Genomic DNA, 26317 nt, shown 5'->3' on the forward strand with positions numbered 1-26317 from the left:
TCATGTTTTAGGTATTTAATTAACGATTTAAATATTTCAATGTTTTTTATTTTCAACCATTGGAGTCATATCTCATTCGAATGTTAGCTATAATACTCATTAAAGCAACACGTAGATTTCCTTACATTATAATATACGTTCTTAGTTCATCGATCGAATGTGACAGACCAGTTGGGAATGGCTTTTAAAACCTCACGGAGAGAAAAAAATCGCCCTTCGGCGTTCGAGAGTCCTTATCCCCTAAGATCTCCGACCAAGAGACGCAAGTGGGTTTGTTGCCTCAAGTGTCATCATCCCAAGCCAAAGATTTGAGATGAAGAACCCAAAAACATAGACATCATATGGGTAGCTCAACTAAATCCTTTAAGGAATCCGTAGAAGTATGTTAAATGCTACCACTGTCATAAAAACTGAACATAACCGATAGTTATTAATGATTGAACAAACTACGGCCGTTAAACAGTTGAAAGAAATTAATTCCATAGGGCCGTACTCTTTGGTGGGCAGAGTGGAGGGTGAGAAGTTACAATACTAACAAGGGAGTAATCATTTTTCGCGACGAAATAAAATGGTCGTGTGATTCAGGCCAAAGGGATTCACCACTTTTCTCTTGAGTGGATTTCTAATTCTGGAGACAATCGGTATTGTGTACTTCAGTTTTTTCTTCTATTTTAATCAAACCCTTCCACCACCATAGAGCAAGCCCTCTTTCCAAGTGGGGGTACTACTAGATGAAACTTAACATTCGAAGATTAATCTAATTTAATGGTAAATCATTAATGTATAAATCTAATAATAATTCATCTATAACAAGCTCGTTACCTGTATTACCAGCTATTCTCACTTTATATGACCGTCGTAAATGCTAAATTATCTACCTCGTAGGGATGCTATCATATTTTTGCACAACTTTGCTTTTCTTTTCTGCAGGCATCTTATCAACATTCATCCCGTGACTGAAAACACCCCATAAAGGCATGGATAGCAAAAAATAAATAATTTTTCTGCTGAAAATATCGATCAAAAGAGTCAAAGCCACGCGATGAGTATGATGTAAACCTAATTATTCATACCTTAGAGTTTGATCATCAATTTCCACGGTTACCACCCTCGCGAAATAAGAAGAGCAGCGTACTGGAAATCAGGATTTCTCGGCCATTTACCTTAATTTTTTACGGTAGTAGATAAGTCCTGAGAAGTGTACTGAACTGAAAATTAAATATTTGACTAAAATTAAGAATCCTATCTCATGAGATCCCCAAAAAGAAGACTGAAGAGAATTTTAATTCTCTAGGTGCTTTTTGGTAACCCACCAACGACCACAAGACGATTGAGATAATTTTTTAGCCGAAATTTTTTAACACTTTACTGACGAATGACCTAAAAGGCCTACTGTTAGCTGATCAAACACTTTCTCCAGCAGATGATAGACTCATTCTGAGTTGAACTGAGAATGATTGCCACATTATTCGTTTTTTTCACCCAATATTGCTCACAACCGTCCCTGGATTGACAAGATTCTATCATAGGAAGACTTTGAGAAACCTTATCGGAATATTAGCCGTACTGATGATAATGACAATTCATAACAAAATGTTTGATATTATTCTAACATTAATATATACTTAAGACACTGAAATATGATTGAAGGTGAAAAACGACGATAATAAAACCTTCTGTTGAATACTGTGAAATTAATTCCACCGAAAGCCTGTGAAATCTCTTATGACGCTTAGTTTTAGCTAAGTAAGTAGTACTTAAAATAAATGCTAAAGCCATTACCTGAAATTTTACTTACTTCATAATCCTTAGCATAACAAGAATCCTTATACGTATTTCCAAGTGCAGCAAACGACCTTGCCTTATTTTCGACAGAGTTGGCGAACCATTCGACTGGGGACTGCTTTCAATAAGCTCTATGAAACCAAAGAATTGGTGCGTAAGTACTCAGCGAAAATGCTCTCTTCTGAAAAGGCTGATATGATATTAGAGACATACGTGACGTCACTATTTTTATTATTTTAGTAATACTTCATACCACGTCAAAAAGGGCAAGAAAAAGCAAATTGGTATCAGCTGGTGAGGCAACGTAAATAAGGCCTTAAGAAGACAAACATAAAATATAAGAGTTTAAAACAAATAACCTCATTAAAGTGGCAAATCAGTTAAGATGCGCTTACAACAATGAGGAAGTTAAGTAGAAATCACAAAGCGGATTTCGATAATAACCATTTGACAATAGCCATTCATTGCTTATATTAAGCTCAATGTCAATCAGTATGAAACTGATTGATTATTTTTTTTAAATAGATTAGGCTCATTATCAATGAGCATTGATAAAATGTGAGACAAAAGAAAAATATGATTCTTCAAGGCCAAAAAGTTGAGGTCCTTTACCTCTGAATCAGCAATTCAACATGCTGCAGATCACATTAGCAATTAGTCGCTCCCTGAAAATCCCAAACAGCTGCCATAAAAGTACTACATTTAAAAAATTTTACTGAGAAATTAAAGTCAATATTCACCACTTTCTGCAAAACTTTTCCTACCAGCAGCAATGAAAAGAAACAAAATTGTTGGGCTGCCTTGCAGTACATTATTGAACGGCGTGACCGAACTGAACAACCACCGTGAATTGGCTACCCATTAGTATTCACAGGTAGAAATGAGTATTAGGGACCGATAGCTCTGGTAATTTGTGCCAGCTACATCTACATACTAAGGCAAAAGCCGCCTATAAAGGCGTGTGGCAGGGGTATTAGGACACCAGCCGTCTAAATCAGGGGCGCAGCTAAGAATTAACGCTGGGGGGGTTTAGGTGCAACTAATACCGCGGTGTGTGGGGGCATGGAATACCCACCAGGATAAGCGGTAGGTGCGAGATTAATAAATTGCGGAATTTTAAGATAAATGGTTCAAAATGGTGAGTTTTACGACTTTCTGAGGGATATTTTATTACTTTTTACACTATTTTATTAGTAATATCAATCCAATCAAGGAAAATGGATTAAACTTAAAAATATTTCTGAACTATGGGGGGGGGGTTTATCTCCCAAAACCCCCCCTCGCTACGCCATTGGTCTAAATATATAAAAAGTAAATGATCAAACAAAATTACGACTAATATTTATTTAAGTCCTTGATGGTTCGAGCGAAAATGAATTCCCATATCTATCCGTCCAGCAATATATCTCTATTAATTTATCGTTTTTGTCGGACCTGGAAATATAGTGGGGCTCTATGATGTTCTCCGTGCTGCTCCTAAAGATAGGCCTTCCCTAGCCATAGCGAAGGCTGGGGAAGAAAGGGTGGAGAGAATCCTGGCGTCGATATTAACCTAGAAAGGTGATAAGGGGACCATGGTTTGACGTCCAATTCGACGGACGGAATGTTAAATATGAGCTGCCCTCCACAAAGCCCTCAATCGCGGATTGGGTTCCTGAAAAACCTCCGCCTTCTCAAGGATTTGAACCCAGGCCTTAGAGATGGACAGACAACGTTCTTTCCATCAACCCGATGTCCAACATCAATATTGTACAAGCAATATTTACATTTATAAAAAAAATATATTCTCCGAATGAATAACATATGTGAGGTTCACTAGGAGACATAATGGCCTGATGAGAACAATCGTAGAGGGTAAGTTGGAAAGGTGGTAATGGGACCACGGTTTAACGTCCCGTTTGACGGACGGAGTATTGAATATGAGCTGACCTCTATAAAAGCCTCGAACGCGGGTTGGGTACTTAAAACACCTACGCCCCTCCAGGATTTGAACCCTGGCCCAAGGTATGGAAAGACAACGCTCTATTCATATCATCAACCGGATCCCCAACTTCAGAGTTGTACAGGCAAAATTGACATTTGTTGAAAACAAGTAATAATCCCTTTAATGCGTCAAGCATTGATAATAAGAAATTTATTACATTTTCATTTCTTAAAGTTCTTGAGAGTTTGTACGAAATGATGAACTGATTGGCCAAAGTTAAGCATCATTTATAAAGTATCTGATTTAAATAAAAAAGTTATGACAATTCATTAAGGTAGTAATGCTTTGAAGATGATTTACAAATACAGGAAAAGTTGGCCTGGAAAGACAGTTTTACGACATTAACCAAACCCTCAAGTGAATAATACCATGCAAATTAAAAAAGAGGCCATTAAAGTTTAAAGTATAAATGTAGAATTATTCAAACTTTTCCTACAAGGATTAATCAATCAGTTTGAAACCGGAGCAGAGAAGGTGATAGGCAGGGTTGGCTTAGGGTGATTGAGGGCCCTTGGCTAGAACTCTTGATAGGACCCTCCTTTCCGGGGTATTTGGGGGTCCTCCCCCAGAAAGCTTTAGAAAATTGTATGCTGAGAAATAATGGAATTTGACGCTATTCTGGCTTTTAAAAACTATATATGAAAGTTAATTTAAAAAACAATATTTTTAAAATGCTGTAAAAAGTGAGCATTTCACAGCTTATAAAATTTAAGGATATATTATGGTTCTATCACGTATTTAATGAAATTTTTCTTGAAACAGCCCTGCAATCTAAAAACCCTCTACAACAATCTTTTCGAATTACCCTGTCAAAAAAGCATCCAGTTCTCTTTTATCGACCAACACTTTTATGTTATTTATTTTTCTCATAATGTTTTTACACCTCGTGAGTTGTAAATAAAGCAACTAATAGAAAAGGTATTATTTTTTAATTGCAAAAAACTTTGGTTCAAGTAATCTAAGTCATTTTTTTAACCTTTCACATACGGTTCACGATAGACGCGAATGTTTTGGGAGGCCACCTAAGGGAGTATCCATTAATTACGTGAAAATGTACTTGCAATTTTTGGACCCCCTCTCCCCATAGTGAGATATCGTGAGATTTGGCTCGACCCCCTCCCTCTAATCTTACGTGAGATTACTCAAAAGATGTATTTCCAGGGTAAATACGTTAATCTATGCTTAATTGCGTTGGATTTATTTGATTAAACAATTTTTTTATATTTTCATTCAAGGTTAATTATCTCTGAATAATTAAAGTTGGAATAGCTGCGACTCCTCGGGATATTAATGGGGTGGTTTCCACTAGCTTTACACACAGCAGCAGAGAGGTCAATCGTCAAAGCCAGGAGACAAAAAAAGATTTCAACTTGACTATATATTAGTGAAGCAACAGTTCAGGAACCATACGAAGGACTGCAAAAGCTACCCGGGGGCAGACGTTGGTAGTGGCCACAATCAAGTGATAATGAGATTCCATCTGAAATTAAATTAATTAAAGAAATCAGCTAAGAAAGCATGCATTTAGAGAAACTAAAGGAGTCAAAAAAATTAACATGCCTTTCATGAAGTAGTGGAGAGCAAGATAGGATTAGATCAGACAGGGAAATCCGTGGAGATTAGCTGAAAAAATACCAAAAGTGGGCTTCAGGAGGCCACTAGAGTAGGTCTAGGAAGATGTAAACTTGTTAAGAAAATACCATAGATCACGAATTAAGTCCAAGACATCATTAAAGAGCGGAGAAAATATAAGAATGCGAATGCTGAGGAAGGACAAGATTGCGATAAGAGAATAAGGAACGAGTGTTGTAGCCATGTGATGAAAGCTATAAAAGCGTGGATGATGAACAGATTCGAGGACGTGCAAAACAACTTCGTACAAGGGAAAGTTCTCTTACTATAAGAAAAAATCTTCTTACAGCCAAGAATACAAGTATAGAAATGATGATAAAATTCATGACATGCTATAAATGGAGATTGTTTCTCTAAGAAAGTGACACTTGGACGTTGACAGCAGCATAGAAGTCAAGAGTGGAAGCATTCGAAAAGTGGTGCCACGGAAGAATGATGAGGATAAAATTGAACGACAGAGTAAGTAACGAGGAAGTGCTAAGAAGAGTGGGAGAAAAGAGAAGTCTCCTAAAAACCTAAAGCAAAAGACGGGACCACTTAGTTGGATAGATTACGAGATATGATGGCCCAATCTCAGAAGGACAGGTGGAAGGGAAGAAGGGCAAAGGCCGGCCCCGAATGAGTTACATAGGACAGGTTATAAAGGATGTAAAAGAAAATAAATACGTAGCTATGAAAAGGGTAGCGGATAGGAGATAGAAATGGAGAGCTGCGTCAAACCATCTTAGGATTGTTGACTGATGATGATGAAGATTAGTTAAGACTAGTATCCAATTTTGATACGATCATAGTCTTTTATCACATATTACACTGTTTTAGGAAAAAAATCACGTGATACTTTCCAGGACTCCCCTTCTCTCCCACGTGACATTAGGCGAGAATCGGCTTGACCCTAAACGCCTCACGTAATTAATGGACACCCCCTCAGCTCGGGGCTCTCGGCGATCGCCGACCAGTCGACCTGGCCAGACCGCCTCTAGTGGAACGTCAGGGAATTACCGCCACAGAGAGGATTCGTGTGAGCCTGACAATGCGTGCAGGCACATTGATTTGAGTCGACGACCTGCGTCTGCGATTGGGACTGGAAATTGGATTTTAGAGTGTGGTGTGACCATTAGCAGCTTTGGGACGGAGCGTCATAACGTGGCTCCACATTCCGACCGAAGGAAGGAGAAGCTGCTCTCATATTCCACGCACGCAAGGGGGCCTGAAACCACTCGCAGGTGAAGAATGGAGACGTGGGAAGCCAGAGACGGCACAAGCTAGAAATCCGATTCTTTCCCCGCTCGGGCGGCCTTCCCTCATGTCAAATCATGAAAATTTTGCGAGCTGCCGTGCCTCGCTGGAACAACGTTCGATTTCGGATTGTAATCAGAACCAGAACGGTGTGAATCAATTCTTTACAGCAGTTATGATCGGTGATGGCGCCATCACTCAAAACAAAAAAGCGATCAATAACAGTTAATTTATCCAAAATGTACCTTATTTATCATAAATGAAATGGCCTTCCAAGAAATTTTATCGATTTCAAGTTGATTCTATTCGATTACTTTGAATACTCACGAAAATCCTAAATGAAAACCGCTCCAATTTCTGTTTTGTGAGTAATTTAGAGTCTTTACTTTCATGGCTATTTTTCCTCAGTAAAAGGTACGTCGCCTCCACCACTCTTTGTCAGATCTTATCTTACTACGAGAATATTCGGTGCATATCCTAAAAAAACCTATCTAGTAGAAAGTTATCAAGTGTGAAAAGGAAAATTCTCTATCAACGTTTTATACACTTTAATTCATGTTCTAACCTCGGTGAATACAATATTAAATAAAATTACAACCTCAGAACAAAAATTAGCAAAGTATTTACACTCCATGTATCTCTTCTTAGCACTATATTACAGAGAATTATGATGATAATGATGACGCAAAATCACCCTTAAATACCATACAGTTGATTGTTCGATACACTAATATCGAAATACGAAGAATTGACCGCTTGCCCGCTATTAAAAAATTGGAATGAAAAAGCAGCTATTATTTTGTACATTGGTATATAAAATAAGTGATATCTTGCGAAAGTCCAACAATGTGATAGTTTAAACTCAACGACCCATCAGTGAAGTGAAAGAGTAGGCTAAGACAAGTAGGTATAAGTACTATCTTTTGAAATGCCAGGAAAAAATTACTCAAAAATTAATCGCTACGTGTTACTTGAAAGTTCACCCAATTACTGGGCATTACTGTTTACAGTAAATCTATCAAGCCAATCAACCGTAAATGTTTAAAATTTAATTTGCAATCTTCTCCACTAAATGTGCTTCGGAATAATAACGTCTGTAATAGGTGGAACTGATGAAAAATTTCTTTCCGCGCCTGGTATTATTTTCATTCTGTAACTTAATAGTCAGTTGCAAACATAGCTTCTACCTGCAATCAAATGCCTTTTTTCCCTCATGGGCTAGTTAACTTTTACCGCTTCAATTGGAAACTAGACCGTTTGGTACGGTTTTATGAAGTCAAGGGTCATTACTTGTGAGAAGAATAACTTGTTTACCAAGAAAATGAATAAATTGCTATATTTAAATAGATGAGAAACATCAAAGCACTAATGTAAGGGTTACCTAACTTGAATTTCACTTTTGGAGTCTAAACGTTCTAATAAATAATCAATCAGCTGTTACGGCTTCCATAATGTTCCATTTTAGTGGTGGACGAGTGGGTAATAATGATGCATAGTTTCAAAGCACTTTGAACTCAGTTCTTAAAAAATCTACTTATTATTACATTCTGGACGAATTCATTGTGAAATATCTAAAAACAAAAAAAAGGTTTCATGGCAAATAATCAATCTATATAATGTTAATTTAGGAAGATAAAGAAAATCATCCCAAAAATTTTAACTTTTCATATTCATTTCCGTGACGTTAATTTAGGGATTTCCCCTATGCTTCAATGAAGAAATTTCATAATTCCACCGATGTGTCAGATTGCTGTTAATTACAGTGCTGTAGCATCCATTAAAGCTAAGGACTGAAATGCAGAAGGTTGCTTAGTCGCTGCTATTATCCCCTTCGTTACAATTCAAAATATATAATCGCATGCATCATTCAGGAATTCCTACGCAAGCACTTCAGTACTCTATACAATTTTGCACGTACGTGTATTCCAACAAACAACCATATGCATGACAAAGTTTCTGTAGGCAGAAATAAGAAGTTACACTTATTATACAGCTAATAAATATTAGAAACCTCCAGGGTAGAATATTTTCCTTCGACACATAATGAATAAAAATAGAAATTTTTTGAGAAGAGAATTAACCAATAATAGGTAAAATGCATTTAATTTTCATTTCCTTTCCTTGTCAAATAAGTTTTTAATAAACTATTTAGGCTCTTGAAAAGAATCTTCACCAAAATCATTTTCAATGTAGGCCGCAGTGTTCAGGAAAAAAGAAGGAATTATAAAATCAGAAAAATATGAGATAATGGAACAATATTGCATATGATATCCGCCTCCAATCAATGAGCATATTACGAAAAATGGCACAATCCGATAGTAAAACAGATAATTCTAAGTATAATGGAAAAAATATCTGGTTTCACACTGAGTTCAATAGCTTAGTTAAACAAAAGGAAAAAAAATCTTCTAAAGAGATTCACGACTGAACTACAAAGATGGAATAGAAAAAACTAATGAATATGATGCAATCAATAGATATAAAATCTCTTTTGGTGATTGTGCAACAAAAAAATAAAAGAAAATCGATCAAAGATGACTATCGATAGCGGAGATTTAAACCTGTGCATTCCTTACTGGTAGTGTACCCTCCATTTCAAAGGTATCTCTTATCATATCAATGCTGGCTGCTTGGAAACGTAACTCAAGAATTTCGCAAGCATCAGTAAGCTAAGTCCTTGGATGATAAGCCTGTCAATCACACTTCGTTTAATCAAGATAACCGAGGCAATGGCAATACTGTGAGAAAACACATGGCGTTGTTGGAGCGGCTGATATGTCCCTTTATTTATATGAGTGTAATTCATTAGAGTGGTGATAATTAGAACTTAGCATCGATATCGCGTGGCACGATTACGCTGATAAGATAGTCACCAAGGTGATGTGGAGTGCTAATGGCCACTTGCAGCGAAATAAGCGATGAGAGGGAGCCAAATAAAGAACTACAGGAATTGGATTCTGCTTGTTTTCTCCGTAATACTTTTCTTTGCAACAATCCATAATCAATTCTAAAAGTAGACTAATTAAGAGCACAAAGGAGAAACTTTATCCCTAGGAAATTCAATCAAAAGAACGATTTACAAGGAGCGGGCAATGTTACCGCACACAAAAATTGAAATACTGATACTGCAGATGAAATCGCAGTGGATAAGGGGCATGGATATCAATAGTAATAATTATATTTTGCAATTTAAAAGAGTTTTGGGTATTAATAAACTGACAGATGCATATCATGTTCGGAAATGGCTATACATAGGATTTTGAAAATCTTTACCCATTCTGAAAAACGCCTAAAAATAGCTCATTTGTGTTTTTAGACATTAGCTACGATTAAATGCATTTTTGTCAATCGTTTTTCAAGTGCCCTGCAGCGTCATTAACTTTATGTGACCAACGTATTCGTTCCTCTGCTGGGAATGTCGTAGAAGAGTCGTAATTTCATTGAATATTGCATTCCTACTGAGGATAACAATATTATAAAGGTGTATAATGATGTTAGAGAATTTGAATTTCGTTATTTGATAACTATCTTTGGGATGGATAGGTATTGTAACAATATGCCCTGGGAATAAACATCGAAAACACATATTAAGACTACTTACAAAAACAAATAAAGCATTAAACTTGATTGTTTCAGGCTTAACTTTGTGAAAATCCATTGTGAACAATAAAATGTTATGGTACTATTTCATACAATTTATTTACGGCGACCGGTTTCGTCGCAGATGCGACATATTTGGGTACACAAATCGTTATTTTTATAGTCATTTTGTTGTTTATTTGGTTGCTATTACGCGTTGGTAGGGGAGGGTTGCATAGAAGGAAGAAAAGAAGGATGGACGGCTTGGAGGAGTTGGAGATTGAGAAGCACATCAGGAATGGAATTTTAGCAAATGAGAATATTTTTGTCAACTATTCCCCCCTCTTGGAAATTCCCCTGATGTTGAGTAACGCTCCAACCCCAACGCAACCCTCCCCTACCAACGCGTAATAGCAACCAAATAAACAACAAAATAACTATAAAAATGACGATTTCTGTACCTGAAGATGTCGCATCTGCGACGAAACCGGTCGTCTCAAATGAATTGTGTGAAAAAGTACCAAAACTTTTTATTGTTTAAAATAAAACATTTATTGATTCTTCTGTCGACTTTCCCTGCAGGACAGGAACGAAAACGTTGAGCAGTTGAAGTTCACCACGCAGCAGGACACCCGAAAAGTGGCTGATTTAAGTGTATTATCCTAAAAATGAAGGTCTTACAGCATATAAGCTTTAATACCCTCACTTCCACGGTACATGAGTCTTTGAAGATGTGAACAGTAATCGAAAGATGATGTGACAAAAATATTTAGAGGTGATAATAAACTCAGCTTTCGATATGTGGTAATGTGTATTCATAGTAGGTTATGGAAAAAAATGTTACGATTGAATGTCATATTTGCTTGATTGAGGTGAAAAATTGCATTAAAATTCGAGCTAGAATACGAGATATCTGTAGACAGGGCAGATGTAAATAACTTTTCTCTTGCACTGATGTAAACTTACAAGGTGAGCGATAACTTGTTAGCGATAAGTGGAATAATTTTCCTACCTAGCTTCCATTTTATAAGTAGATATCTAATTGAATATACTCAACAGTAATAGAGGTGAATTACCGAGTTTATAGTTGTAAGAAAGAAGCGGAGGCATTTTCTAAATAGTTAAAGATAAAATAATACTAACTAATAAAAATGAAAAGTAAGAATACGACGGAAGAAGGAATTTGGGCATTGGTCATACCAAAAACACATTGTAATATATCATTCCTTCATAACACACGTAATAAATAAAGACTATCTTGATCACAACGGTTGCTGTATTTATAGATATTGTATATTCCACTTCGAATTTCCAATCAGGCAATTATGATACGCTAGCCTTATTTTCTTTCCATTATAAATTTTACTGTTCATCGTTAACCGAATCCTTTGTAAACTCTTTAGATATATTTTTCTCGCTTTATATTCTACTTACTGTTCACATCTTCAAATCCTCGCGTTCCGTGGAAGTGACGGTGTGAAAGCTTTGATTTTGGAAGACACTCACTTTTAGGAGCAGATGCCCTACTGTACTGCTCAAAGTTTTCGCATATCCTGCCGATAATCAAGAAATGTCTTACTATACCATTTTTACCTGTCTGTTTAGAGGTTACAGTGAAATCCTCAACAAAAGAGAAATTTATCGAAATAAAAACATGTATCTGATGACAGTTTGACATGTATTTGTTGACCTGTAGAAGTTTGGATAATATAACGGACTCATTAAGAGTGATTCTAATGTTTAAAGATCAAAAAATAGTAAAAGTACAGTATGGCATTTGGAAGAGGCGATGGACACCTGAGGTCATTTGCGTCATGGAGAAGGTTGGAGAAGTAAGGGTGGAAAGAAACTCAGAGTCGACATTATTCAACTATTAACGAAAGGCACCAAGGGTACCACGGATTAATGCCCTATCCGAAGAACGAAGTGCCGTACTTGTAATTCCTTCCACAAAGCATTATAGCAGCATTCTAGTAGTCGCCGAAAAATTTCCCCTCCGACATGATTTGAAATGGGTCCACTGGATGGGAAACCCGTACTCCAAACACTGCACCAACCCAAACCCCAAAACACGGTTAAAATATGAATATTTGATACCGGATCGCTAAAAATGTGTATATAGACACATTTAGGAAGGAAAAGTATAAACCGAGGTTTTCAGCGCCATGAGATGCATCAGAGACGGTGAAGATGGAGATATTCACTGAGGAGGCGTTGACGAGTGCTCATAACCATATGTTTACCGCGTTGCTTAAAATAGCGGTCGTAAATCGAAATAAAATGAATGAATGAAGGGGTCAGGCGATAGGAGTGACAAGTCAAATCCGACTCTCTGGGTCAATAACCATGCTTGACAACCGTACCAGTGAACCTAACAATTTATCACTCTATGATTCAATATCGCACCGAGAATGCGCGAGGAGGAAAGGGCATTATCCTAGCTTTCTGGTGCATTCTGGTGCATCTTTCCTTCAGATAGGCTTCGCCAATACAAAATGCAACCATTAATATGGTGATTTTTTTAGTACTACAAATCTGTAGAACAAATTGGCGATGGATTATCCCTCACGAATTGTAGAAAATATCATTTTTACTAGGCAAACATTTCCGCTAGTCATGCGTAGAAGATTTTTCTAACTTTATTTTCACCTTCCGTACCCTGAAAACAGCGTATATTATGTCTGTACAGCAGGGGGATAATTTTTTTTTAACTGATCGAAAACCACAAATCTGGAGAACAAATTGATGCTGGATAGAAAATATCATTAATATAAGGAAAAATATCTCGCTAATCATGCGAAAAAGATTTTGAAATTTATTTTTATCTTTATTTCCATTATTATAGTCAATATGCGGCCTTTAAATCGGGTTAATCTAACGAAAAACAACGTAGGATGACCACTTACTCCCGTTCCCTAGATAAGGGCAACCTACCCAGGCGGGACTCGAACCCGCAACCTTCAGTTTGGCAGGCTTTATCCCGCCGCCACTGAGACTGTCGATAAAAGTTACAGGTAATATAAGTATTAATGGGGATCCTCAAAAGGCTATCAAAAAAAAGTTTCCGGCGGTTTACTTGAGGGAGCTTAATTTCAGGGAGTTCAGTTTGATCGGGTACGCTAAAGAATATAGCTCCCAAAATTTCTGGGGTTTCCTTGACTTCCGGTACCCCACCACCTACCTAAGGCCTGGTATCCTTCGATTTTTAACACATAACAATAGTTTCATCACAGGCGATTTACTCCCTTTGATAAACCCATAGATAATTGATGTGTCAAAATAAAGAATTATTTCAATGTTTCTTGCCGTTATAATCCAGATTTTAGTTTTATGACCATGAGGAGAAATGAAAAATGTAGCATATAATAATAAAAGCGTGCAGCATGAATATAAGGAAAAATAGTGTTATGAAAGATGATTTATGTACGAATATGATTTACACTTGGCAATTTTTTGCCCATGGTAGAAAGCATAGATCACCAAAATCTAATTACCTGTATGCGATTTGCAAAGGAAAAAGAAGATACGTCTCAATTTTAGGATGGATCAATAACTCGACTACGATATGATACCTCTCATAACTCGTTGAAGTAATTGAAACATTTATCAGTCACTGGCTGACAGGTTACTGCCGAGAAATTAATTTCATTTGTAGTATAGGAAAATATAGAAAAAGGCTACAGAGAGCTAATAATCTCAAATAGTCCTCTATAAAATATATTCTTTATTTCCCTTATTATTTAATTGAGTAATGAAATGGGTCAATCAATTGTTGGAAGAGAAATCGTTGTACCTTCAACCAGATGAGAAAACAGTATTCCATATTCATAATACAAGACCTGACCGCAAAAATTTCAGTACATAATTTATTTAACGGACATGCTTGGGAGCAAAATAAATTAATTTTCACTCTATTAACTCAATAACGTGTAACCAGAAAGAGGTTAAATACTCTATACGCCTCAACCCTGGTAGAAATCCAATGTCTGCCTTGGCTTTTGTCAACTCCATAGTGTTTCCGAGAGCCTATTGTCTACGCTAACACAAGAAGAGATATTGTGATGCCTATGAACTGTATTTTACCTAAACTTGCATCCAAAGTAAAATCAAAACCTCAGCCAATGTGACATGATTCACACAAGGCTAATTTTAATGCACCCACTCAGCAAAATATCACACATGAGAGTAAATTGTAGATGGGAAAATTATAATCTTTACATAATTTTAGGAACTTAATCAAGGTGTAATAATTTCCTTAAAATGAAATGGAAGAATTAATTTGCATTTCATTGCGAGAAAGTTCTGCCCCGAATCAAATTTCACGACGTTTGCCACCAATTCAATGAAGTCGAAAATAACATGAGCACTTAAAGTCTTCAATATCCGATCAAAATAAAGGTTGTCGTATTGCAATCAGCTTTACAATTAAATTACTTTTCCGTGATGAATTATATCATTCACTCTTTTCTCTTGTCAGCGATACTTCCTCTTGACTGACATCCTTGGTGGTATTCTTATTTGAATCTGTAGTTTGCAAGTATGGTGGTATTCCCATCGGAGCTAAAGAGAAACCACTGAGAAACTGAGTATTTTTTTCCTAAAATACTATAATTCTTTCTCATTGAATTTTATTAACTGGCTCTCAAAATTCTTAGGCTTTTCGAATTTCAAAAATCAGGATTCACATCTAAAAACCTGACCTATCCCATTAGATATCATGCGATTTTTGTCTCTGTGTTGATGAAATACTATTAATAATAATTATATAAATTGATAAGAAATGAGTAAATACAAAAGAGATCCGATAGCAATGAAATTAGACAGCCATTAAGGTACACTCACAGTTATTGTTGACGGAATACTACAAATGAATTCAATATAAATAATTTCTATTAAAATGGCAATAATATGGGCTAAATCTCCCGAGGAAAGTGTCACTTACAAACAGTACATCAAATACCCCATATTACGTGAACTTTTATTTTGCTTTATAATACATCTGAAAGCAAAACGTTTTTAGCATCCTATGCGGAAAGGATTTTCTCTTGATTTATCGCGACGGTAGAGCGTACTTTATTCTACGCCACCTGACATCTAGGGGTAAAATAACAAACGCGTTTTATATTTTTTTCCACAAACTTCGGTAATTCAACCATCAGATAAGGTCATTCGCGCAATGCAAATGGAAGGTTGGCAAAACCCGGCGTCGGCATTAGCCTACTCTTTACGAAGGGCTCCGAAGGGAACACGGCTTAAAACATATCATCCGAATGGCGCAGGGCTGCACTTGAAGTGCCCTCCACGATGGATTCAAGCCGGGATCGGCTAGTTCAACGTAAATCTCCTCCACCACTGGGTTTAGATCCCGGGCCCGCGGGATGGGAAACCACCATTCTCTAGCCACCATACCAACCCGATCCGATTTTATCTAATCGCCCTATAATATTAATGCAACTCTTAGTGTGGTAAAATACTTAACGATGATAAAAAATGGATGATAACTTTGACGATTCTGAAATGTTATTGTAAAGGGTCTATTTAAGCATTGTGTGTATTATGCTTAATTTCATGGGTCAATTTCGTCCTAAATTATTACTCATTTACAGTCACTAAAGTTTTGAAATTTACTTACAAACAAGATTCCTTCTATGCTTTCTTTGGGTAATGAGCATTTTTCATTTTATGTTTTCATTTCCGCATCTAAGAATTTTTGAAGTTAGTCTAATTACATACTTCTACCTTACTTACATTAATGGAAATAACGTACTGCACGGACATATGTATGAAAGAAAAATATTATTATTTTGCAAAAAATGCGACTCATATGGGCTGTCTATATTTGTTCCAGCTGGGAGGAAAGCGGGAGTTGCGTGGGTTAGTTCCGCGGGTGTGCGGATGGGTCATTGCGGAGTGGGATGCGGCAAATGCTGTTCCCGCCATCAAGAAGGAAGCGCCGAGAGTGGATTGGCCGCGTGACCTCTGCCCCCGTGTGCCAAAACGCCGCCGTCCGAATGGAGGGCACGGATCGAGAAGCGCGGAATGAGACGGCCAACCGGAACCCACTCAAATAAACCCAGAGAATTTAGGGTCGCACGCATAATCGCGGCCTAAAACACGTACAAGGAGCCTTAGGTCAAAAATTAATTCCATACTCGGCACAATAATACTCCCCTATGATTAAAGCACAAATGGTAAATCCACACTGTTTATTTATCACTTAACCGACCATTGTTTTGACACTGTCATTTTCAAGGACCTTGTAAATGACACCAAGTGACCATGGTCGGTTAAGTGATAAATAAAATAGTGTGGATTTACCATTTGTGCTTTAATCATGGATATATCATTATTCCACAAAATTAAGCCGGAAACGATGTAATACTCCCCTACCCCCGGCAGAGGGTGAGAATGGCAAGAATTATACATTTAAAAAGACAATTGATATAATTGATGAACACTTTCGTCAATTTTGTTTTATTGTTCATTGTGATAGAGTTTGAAAAATAAAGGGACTGTATTTCTCTATTTTCGGATACGACGCCTACTTTTCAAGCTATTTGAGACGAAATATCTTCGGCCGTAACCCTTTCAAAGGTAAGTTGTTTACGTCACAAGGTCATACTCAGCCATTCGCCATGTCCCGACAACTTCATCTTGCGTATGGGCATTGTAATTTTCGTTGTTTGTTGACACTTCAGCTAGCGATTATTTCTATTGGTTAAGCGCTCTTCTAGAATGAGCAAATGAACCAAAAATCTAATTACGTCATCGACTCATGTAAAGTGGGCGGCAGCTTTCACGATTTTTTAACTCGTGAGAGAATGTCTGAATGAGGAAGCTTTCTTTTTTGTCGTATCTTACATTTCCCTTCCATTTACCGCATTGTTTTACTGAATTGCGATATCAGCTACATCTACGTAAATCCCGCATGCCGTCTCAATAGACGTGTGGCGGGGAGTGTTAAGAAACCAGCTGTCGACAAATAAAAAGGAAATGTGAATAATAATTATATCTAGAATTAATAAAAGTAATTCCTTTTTCAGGTGAAAACGAATTCCTATACCCATCGGTTTGTAAAAATATACCTCTTAATTCATCGATTTCGTCGGAACTGAAAATATAATGAGGTTCTAACATGATATCCTTCGTATCGTTCTGATTCATAGTTGCTCACGCAATCTAAGCGTAACGCGTCGACTACGAGTCTCTAGCGGCGCCCAGCCTTATTCGTTTAACATCTCTGTAAGGCTGTCGACACGCCCGCAGGAGTTTTTGACGAATCGCGCCGCTTTTCTTTGTATTTGCTAGATTCACGGGCGTAAGTCTTTCTGCGCCATATTGCATACGTTCGCTGCATATTCAATAATGCAATGAGCGAAGACGTAGGCGAAATAACACCACTCTTACTTTTTCACCAGAAACTCTCACCACAACACGCTTGACGAGTCTTAGCTTCTATAGGGCTCTGTCACAAATATTTCTCATTTGTGCTCTCCACGATAGTCTCGAAGTTATCCCTACTTCCAGATACTTTACTTCGTCTGTTGCCTCTATGCTGATGCCAGCAACAACATATGCATGGGGATAGTTCGACGACCTTCGCAAGAGAAGTACCGCCGTGATGGATTGTAAGGGTTTTATAAAACCACGAATATAGAATTCCGGGAAGAATTGTCTTTCTGATTGATTTATTTGTTTTTAATTAATTTTTTTGGATAATTTAGATTCATCGGGTCTCATTTAAGGACTCTATTTATTCAAAATCATGTGTGTGGTCTACTTAGGACTCATAGGCAGTGCTCACCACACGAAGATACGTAATATAAATAAAATACGATATTGCAAGAAGATATGCATATTCATTGTGGTAAAAAGGCAACTTCAAGAAGTGCCATACTTTATCATCCATAAAAGATTTCATCCACTTTTTGGTGTAAACAGCAACGAAGGGCTTGATTAGCTAACCATAAAGAATATTAATTTAGCCTCCAAATTGTACTTGTAGCTTTTTTATAGGAGCCTCGAAGCCTCCTTGGAAGGTTTTCAACAACTGATAAATAACGAGTGGAATGAAAAATAATGGATAGAAATGGCTAATCTTTAATTGCTCTGATCTCAACTTTTTTACAGGTAAATCCTCAAGCAAACACTTACACATCCCATTCATATTACCTATATGTTCTTAGGGATCAAGTTGGTGAACTGAGTTGTGACTTTTCATTCCGAAGGCTTGGGTTCAAATCTTATTCGTGGCGGATATTTTTCAGCCACCATATCCTTGCTAGAGTGTTGCGTGAAGTACAACACTGCGTCAGTCGGATGGAACTCTGTCTCTTTGGAGCCTTTCATAAAGAGCAGGTTAATGCCGACTTAAGGATTCTCTCATGATTGCCTCCCTACCATCCCAAACGGCATAAATTACCTGAGCTCTAGGCCGCGTCCTCCAAATACGTATCTTCTGCCATTAAGGAGCATTAATATGCAATAGATATCCAAGAAGCAGCTCATGTAGTAATTTCGTAAAACAAGGATGCGTTCCATAACTCGAAACTATAAATAACTATAAATACTCGAATACATCCCCCTCTGGTGAAGAATAAGTGGTTGGAAACAACGATAGGAACTCAACCTGACATTGATACTAAACCACGAATAGTATCGTTCCTCGCAATAGGGAGGTTTCCTATCATTTTTTAATAGCCTAAATCGAAAGATTATTACTCCTGGAGTATATATATCATACTTTCAGATTGTTAAATGACGATATCTATTTTTCGCGATTAATTGAAAAGTGAAAAATTTCAAGCGCGCGAAAACGCGACGACTGAGTGTGAATGCTGGGAAAGGCCCATATGACGTCATTCTGGTTCCCACTGCCGTCGCGTGTGGTGACCTTGGGGCGAGAATATGTGTGCCGATGCGATGCTGGCTGCTAGCAGGTAGCAGAGTACCCTCCTAGCAGGTAGCGCTTGGCTTAAATAAGGTTTATTAACACCCTATCAAACGAAGGAAACTTTCCGACTATAGACAGTTTTCATAGGTGATTATTAAGAGATGTTACCCTGAAGTCTGTGCCTCATGCATGCATTCATTGGTAATCTCAGGCGATGTAAAACTCCTATTTCCTCGTATAGAAATTAGGTCCTTGTGACGTCACGTGGAGTGGCATCGCATGGGCGCCAATCTGGCCTTTTCAAATGCGCTTAAAAATGGACCATTAACATTCGTCCTAACTGGAATTTCTGAAACCAAATAATTTGTACATTATGAATACACTAATGGTGGGTAACGAATCGCAATCAATGCCTTTCGTTTTCTTTGATGCAGGAAACTACTCTATTGACTTTCCCGCTTTCCGGCGTGAATGCTTCCATCCAAAAAAATTCTTATCATCGGTTCATTGGGATCATCTAAAACGTTCCATTGACTTTGGCCACCAGTGAGTGATTCAAATGCTTGGTTAGAGAAGAAGCCCATTTGTAACGATTAGATTCTGTAAAGTTAAGACTCTAGCAAGGATATGGGGGACCGAAAAATACTCGCCAATTATGAGTGTTGAACCCGAGCCTTCGGAATGAGAGGTCACAACTCTGTTCGCCACGCTAACTTGATCCCTAAGAACATATAGGTAATATGACTGGGATATGTACGTGTTTGCTTGAGGATGTAACTGTAAAAAATTTGAGAGCAGAGCAATTAAATATTTAAATTCCTCTCCATTATTTCTTCATTCCACTTTTTATTTTGTAAGTAGTTGAAAACTTTCCAAGGAGGCTTCTATAAAAATAGCTACAACTACAATTTGGAGGCTAAATTAATATTCTTTTTCCACAGATAATCAAGCCCTTCCTTACCATCCACAGCTCCTCAAAAAAGTGATTCTTCTCCAATTCTTTTCATTCCTCTGCTGGATTCCAATGCCAAAGTATCGATTTTCGAAGCAGAATGGAATAAGCCATAAAAATACGATCCCATTTTAAAAGGGATTTTGAGGGCAAGAAAATGAAAGTTCCCCGCTAAATAATCAAATGGCTTGAAATAAAAAGTCGTTTGGAATATAAAACGGTTTCATATTATTTATATAATTTTATGAGTTAACTCTCAGGTCAAGATTAAAATTAAAGTATATTTCACGTATCCAGAGCTTGGTATAAGGTATTTTAAAGCTTTAAAAGTCATCGGAGCTTTTCCTTCCATTCTTTTCCTCTTTGCGACATAATTTCTCTTCCTAGGCAAACATTTTGTGTCGGAATTCCATTGTTTCCGCAATTATCCCCGGTGTTCACGCCATTTATAAGCTCTATGTGCTCACATTCCTTTGCCATACTTGCCATGCCGAAATGCGTTTCGCATTCCAGGAATTTCAGATTGAATGCAAACACGTTTTCAGTGCATGAGAAGTCTTTCACATTTTTTTTCTAAATTTCTACAATTTTTGCTTTTTGGTGACGTGTTACTCCGTAAAAGCTGACTCTAACATCCTGAAATTTTCAGAATAAATGGGTTAGACATTTTTCAACAGTTTTATAAGTGTCACGCCACTGAAAACAGCGCACAACCTTTACATCGGAATTTTCAATTTAACACTTAAAAACTAAACCTACTCGAACATACACTGCCCTGAATAATCTTATACAGGCGGGACTCGACCCGAGACCTTCGGTTTGGCGGACAAGGACTTAACCTTTCCGCCACCGAGGCCAGCCAAATTTTGTTGTACTTCAAATAAAAAATATATAAAAATACAAACATTGAACATAGCAACTGAACAATTGTTTGGTAAAATTTTAAGATCCGAGATTTAAAGTTGAACACCGTTCACTACGTATGCCCTACGTAAAAAATTATTCTGACAGCAAAAGTTTCAAGGGTACTTTTTAACAAAAAAAATTGGTCTACCGGGGTGATGCGTCCTATTATGGCTCACGCACATGAACCACTTTCTATTGCGAAAGTAGAAGCTCGGGAGCATGCGGCATATATAATTACAAAGAAAAATGCTTGAAAATTTACGAAAGTTAAAATCGTAATAGTTAGAAGGATTGGACCATCTCCAATGCCCATGCGGAAACCATTTTTACAGAAATATTTAAGTAATTTAGAAAATTATTAAAGTAAATTTGAGACATGAAAATTGTATATTTCCCAACTGATATACAATTTCAACAGAAAATAAAGTATATCTGCGTCCCTACAAGATCGCATGTTACGGTTCAATAAGATTGAAATAGGTATATGCGGGTGACAAAACAAACCGGAATGTAAAAAGTAAAGTTTATATCTTTCTTAGAAAAAGTATAAATGTGAGTGATAAGAGGGATAGAAATCAATAGAAGACTTATATATAGGGATAGGGTAATATCGGCCACAACATGCAACCAGGCAGACTATTGAAGAAAATCATCGAAGGATTAGTGGACAGCAAATCCTCAGATGATGTCCGTGGAGGAGTTGATGAAGCAAGTGTAAGATATAGAAGACCCAAGAAGGTTTAAAAAGATAAGCTTATTAGAGAACCAACATGGGATCCATGATATCTTTTTGAGACTAATTTTAGGATTGTTGATCGGTTACTACGATAATGAAAAGCTGAATAGTACTAATAAGTATATCAGTAATACTGCAATAAACGAAGATTCTAATAAGCCGTATTGGCCGGTGAAAATAAAACCATATCATTGGGGCATCAAGTTAAATTCTACCATTGACACCTAAAAGAAAGAAAGGGGAGTATTTGGAAGATTTTGATGAGTAGTTCCATACTAAAGGGAATGGATTACTGTACAAATTATTCTGAAATTTATTTCCAGACAAAAAGTTAATTTTTTTATTTCACGCCGGCCCAGAGACTAGGAAACATAAATATTTTTTAACTTAGTATACCTGCATAAAATAACTTTGTATCAGATATAAAAAATAAGCTTTCCTAATAAAATTAATACTTTGAAATCATTGAAGAAGCCAGAAAAACTATAATAAATACCAACATACAAAGCTCATTCTTGGAAAAATGCCAGTAAGAGGATTGGAAAAATATTGATTAATATTTAGGTATCTGAGAAAGAGAGGTTAATTATGCAAGTATTAATTTGTTTACACAAATAGAAGAATAGATATGGCTATTTCCCTGTACTAGAACACGACAGGAAATCGACGAATTTAAATTTAAGGGGCAAAGGGTCTGAAAAATGTTTAAGAACGATTTTATAAATATTCGTGGATGGCAGGGCTAATTATTCATGGCTTCATCATCGGTAGGATAGAGAGGGGTACATTTTAGTGATCGTACCGGTCGTATTCGTGTACTCGGCAGGGAACTAACAAGGTGAACACGATTTGAGGAATAGGATTATTTTTCGAGGCGTCAGGGCGCAGGCGCGGCGTCGGATCAGGAGATGTCGTGACGTCAGCGGCCAGGGCACAGGCGCCGCCCCCTACCCCCTCTCCCGGCCCTTGCTCACCTGAGTGGCCCCCACCCCCCGGCCTGATTCGATTGGAAAACGAGAAACGAGTGCGGGGCGTAACGCGGAAAAGGGGTACCGACGGCCAACATTGCAGAGAAAATTCCAGCCGGAAGAGTTTACGTTTCCAATAAAAAACGAACACAGGAGACATCGAGAAACGGTATAACTTCGAAGAAAGGATTGAAAATACCCCTACCTACAAAAGCTACGTTGCAACATGCATTATGTGTGCTCATATTAAAATTGCGTCAATTTAACCTTAATTTTGTTTATGCTAATGACTTTATTTGAAAATTCCCTAAGTAGCACTCGAGAAATACATTGCACTGTCAAATAGAAACAATAGTGATTTAAAAAAAAAACCCTGCCTACAAAATCAACGATGCACCATGCATTATATGATCTTATATTAAAATTACGTCAATTTAAACCTTCATTTAATTCATGCTAACGATTTAATTTGAAAATTCCCTAAATAGCACTCGAAATATGCATTGCACTGTCAATTAGAAACAAATTAAGGGCGATTCAAAGCTACATTTGACAGGCACGGGGAAATTTGGCAAGAGGAACTCCATGCATAATTAATTATAGCGATTAAAAAACAAATATTTACCACGGACTACCCAGCGAATATATCAAAATTGGCACTGCCGATTCAATAGGAAAGCGGCAATGTCTGCATGCATGCATGTCCATTTTGCTGACTCAAAACACATGGCCAACAGAGTAATACAATGCTTGAGTTCAGCAAGATTTGAGCGAAAACACATTACAATGCACTTCCTGACTATTCTTGCAATCCTTAAATAGGCTCTGGCGAATTCCATCGTGATCGTAAACAATATATAAACGCTGTACCCTTCGCAGAGTAAACAATTCATTTGACTCATCCGCGTCTCAACGTCTGGAAGGGGGGCGATTGTGCGACAAATCACGCCGGGGAAAGCACAGGAATTGACTTCGACCACAACTGAGAGCTGTTCGCCGATTCATTTTCACAACCTTGGCTAAAGTATACTATCAAAACCAATTGTGAAAGAAACGGCCCTTCGAAATGTACTACCTGACCGGTCCCGCAGTCACATTTTCACAAAATTTCACTCGACGAAACCGTGAAGTGATTAACGAAAGCATCGCTCATGCATCCCAACTCTACCCTACAGACAGGCTATGCGAAATATCGAAGAAAAGAACACAGAGAACACTTACTGATGTTGGATACGTCCATCTTCCGGGTAACAGTCTTCCGCAGCAGGACAACTAAATATCCATTCACGTCACACGCACACAACAACGCCGGGCTCGGGGAGAAAGAAACGGGTGACGGAGCTAGCTAAATCATAGTTATGCTCGGAAAGTGTTGACAATGGGGTGTCTCACTGACAAGTCAACCACCACAGATCCCCTCACCACGTATTGGACCTAACAATCACTCAGTGCCGTACTTAACACGCAAGCACGTTTCCTGCCTTGCTCGCACAGTCTTAAAGCCTTCGCCGGCGGAGTTCCCCTCCCCTACCTCTGTCCCCTCTCCCTTTCCCCCTACCGCCCCCGCCACACTTGCCCTATGCTCCCTTCCCCTCCCGCACCTTCCCCTCCACATCGCTCTTCGATCCACTAGCATGTGACGTCACATTGCCATTCCCTTTCCCAGCGACCTGCAGTGGCGCTGTTCGTTACGTCACCGCGGTCGACCCCGGCGCAAACTCGCCGCGGGTCGATAAAGGCGCCTCCCTGCTCCTTTTTCCCCCAAACAGTCCGAAAACCTCGCACACCCCTTACCGTCGTCGCCTCGTGGTCGGAGCAATGCGTAGATCGGGTCGCCTTTGACGCCTGCCGGGCCGTTGTTTTCCGGGAGCGTGACTCGTGCCGCCAGGAGCAGTTCGGCTCGCCGTCGCTCGAGAGCTGACTTGCTCTTTAGCGCGCGGAAGAGCAGCGTCAGGAGTCGTTGAGTGATGATGGAGGTAGCTTTTGATTAGTAGCCTTTCCTAAACATATAGGATTCAAAATTGTGTTTTTCTTCATTTTGAAGTGTTATATTCACGAGAACTTTTAAATGACATTGTAATGAAATAATGAATATTCCATGAAATAATGCATTAATTTTAGAGGTGGTGTTTATCAAGGAATTTAATAATGTATCATGCACACGAACACGTGCCTAGACATTTAATATTGTAGTGATTAACGGGCATACAGTAATAGGGTGATTAAATATTGTTTTTTATAGCCTAAACAGAAAGATTATCAATCCTGGAGTACGTATTTCACGATATTAGATTTTTAAATGACTACATCTATTTTTCGTGATTAAATGAAAAGTGAAAATTTTCAAGCGCGCGAAAACACGACGGCTAAGTATGAATGCTGGGAAAAGCCCGTGTGACTCCATTCTGGTTCCGGCTGCCGCCATGTGAGGCCAACTTGGTGCGAGGCTATGAACGCCGCTGCGATGTAGGCTGCTAGCAAGTAGCAGAGTACCCTGCTAGCAGGTAGCGCTTGATTTAAATAAGGATTATTAATACCCTATCAAACGAGGAAACTTTCCGATCATAGGCAATTTTAATAAGTGATTATTAAGAGATGTTTCCCTGAGCTCTTAGCCACATGCTTGCATTGGTAATCTCAGACGATGTAAAACTTATGACTACTCATATAGCATCTGGGCCCTTGTGACTTTACGTGAAGTGGCATTGCATGACCGCCAATCTGGCCTTTTTAAAATTAGGTTAAAATTGACCATTAACAATCGTCTTAACAGGGATTTCTAAAACCAAATAATTTGTATATTATGAATACACTAATGGTGGATAACGAATCGCAATCAATGCCTTTCGTTTTCTTTAATGAAGGAAACTACCCTTTTAATAAATAATCCAATTTTTTCTGAACGAGCCGTGCCTCACTAACATTTAAAAATAAAAATGACAATAAATTATTTTTATCACAGCGTGACGCTTGATCAATGAATATAGTTCATAAAAGTATGGCTAACATACGAGACTGCTAAACCTGTTTCAATCTTCCGGAATAATTAACTTCGTACGGTTTTCACACCTCAGTGTCCATGAAGGTACTTCTCAAAATGAGGGCCCCGTACCCCCGAACGAAAAAAAAAATTTTGTGACAATTTTTTGACGAGAGAGCGAAGGAAAAAATATAAAAATTATGAGACTGAATGAGCAAAGGCAATGGTTGGGGGAGTCGGAAATCTCATTGCGGGGAGCATTTGATTGACGACTTCCATTGTATTGTGGAGAGTCCTCAGCGTGGAAAACAATAGAACGGCGTCTAGACGCCCGTGAGTTGCGGGATATCATTAAAGGGAACACGGAAATGCATGCAGCTTTCGGGTAACGCGGAGTTTGAAGGTCAATTTCTAACCTACATTTTTCATCAACTGCGCCCCCTACTTTTTTAAATCCTTCTATCCGCCGACCAACGATATTTTACAAGTGTTACCGTTTATCATCAATTTAACTTCAAATTTACGTCGTGACGTAAGAAATTCTCCGCATTCTAAGACGTTCTCCGCGAATTGGTTCCAAAAAAACTCCCCGGATCATTTTTTCGGAAAAATGTCATCAACGCACTGCAAGAAACAATTTACTTTGTACGCAGCCACGTGAACGGG

General features: G+C 38.0%; 1 protein-coding gene across 1 annotated transcript in view; it reads right to left on the bottom strand.

Annotated features, from left to right (window-relative positions):
• The window catches only part of LOC124170588 (long-chain-fatty-acid--CoA ligase 5), a 193865-nt gene extending 169696 nt beyond the window's left edge, over positions 1-24169 (bottom strand). The window contains exon 1 of the mRNA XM_046549388.1: positions 23893-24169. Coding sequence (XP_046405344.1) covers positions 23893-23911 — 19 coding nt within the window. The 5' untranslated portion in view covers positions 23912-24169. The remainder of the gene's footprint in view (positions 1-23892) is intronic.
• Between the last annotated feature and the right edge of the window lie 2148 nt (positions 24170-26317).

This window comes from Ischnura elegans, chromosome X (genome assembly GCF_921293095.1).
Source record: "Ischnura elegans chromosome X, ioIscEleg1.1, whole genome shotgun sequence".
Lineage (NCBI taxonomy): Eukaryota > Metazoa > Arthropoda > Insecta > Odonata > Coenagrionidae > Ischnura > Ischnura elegans.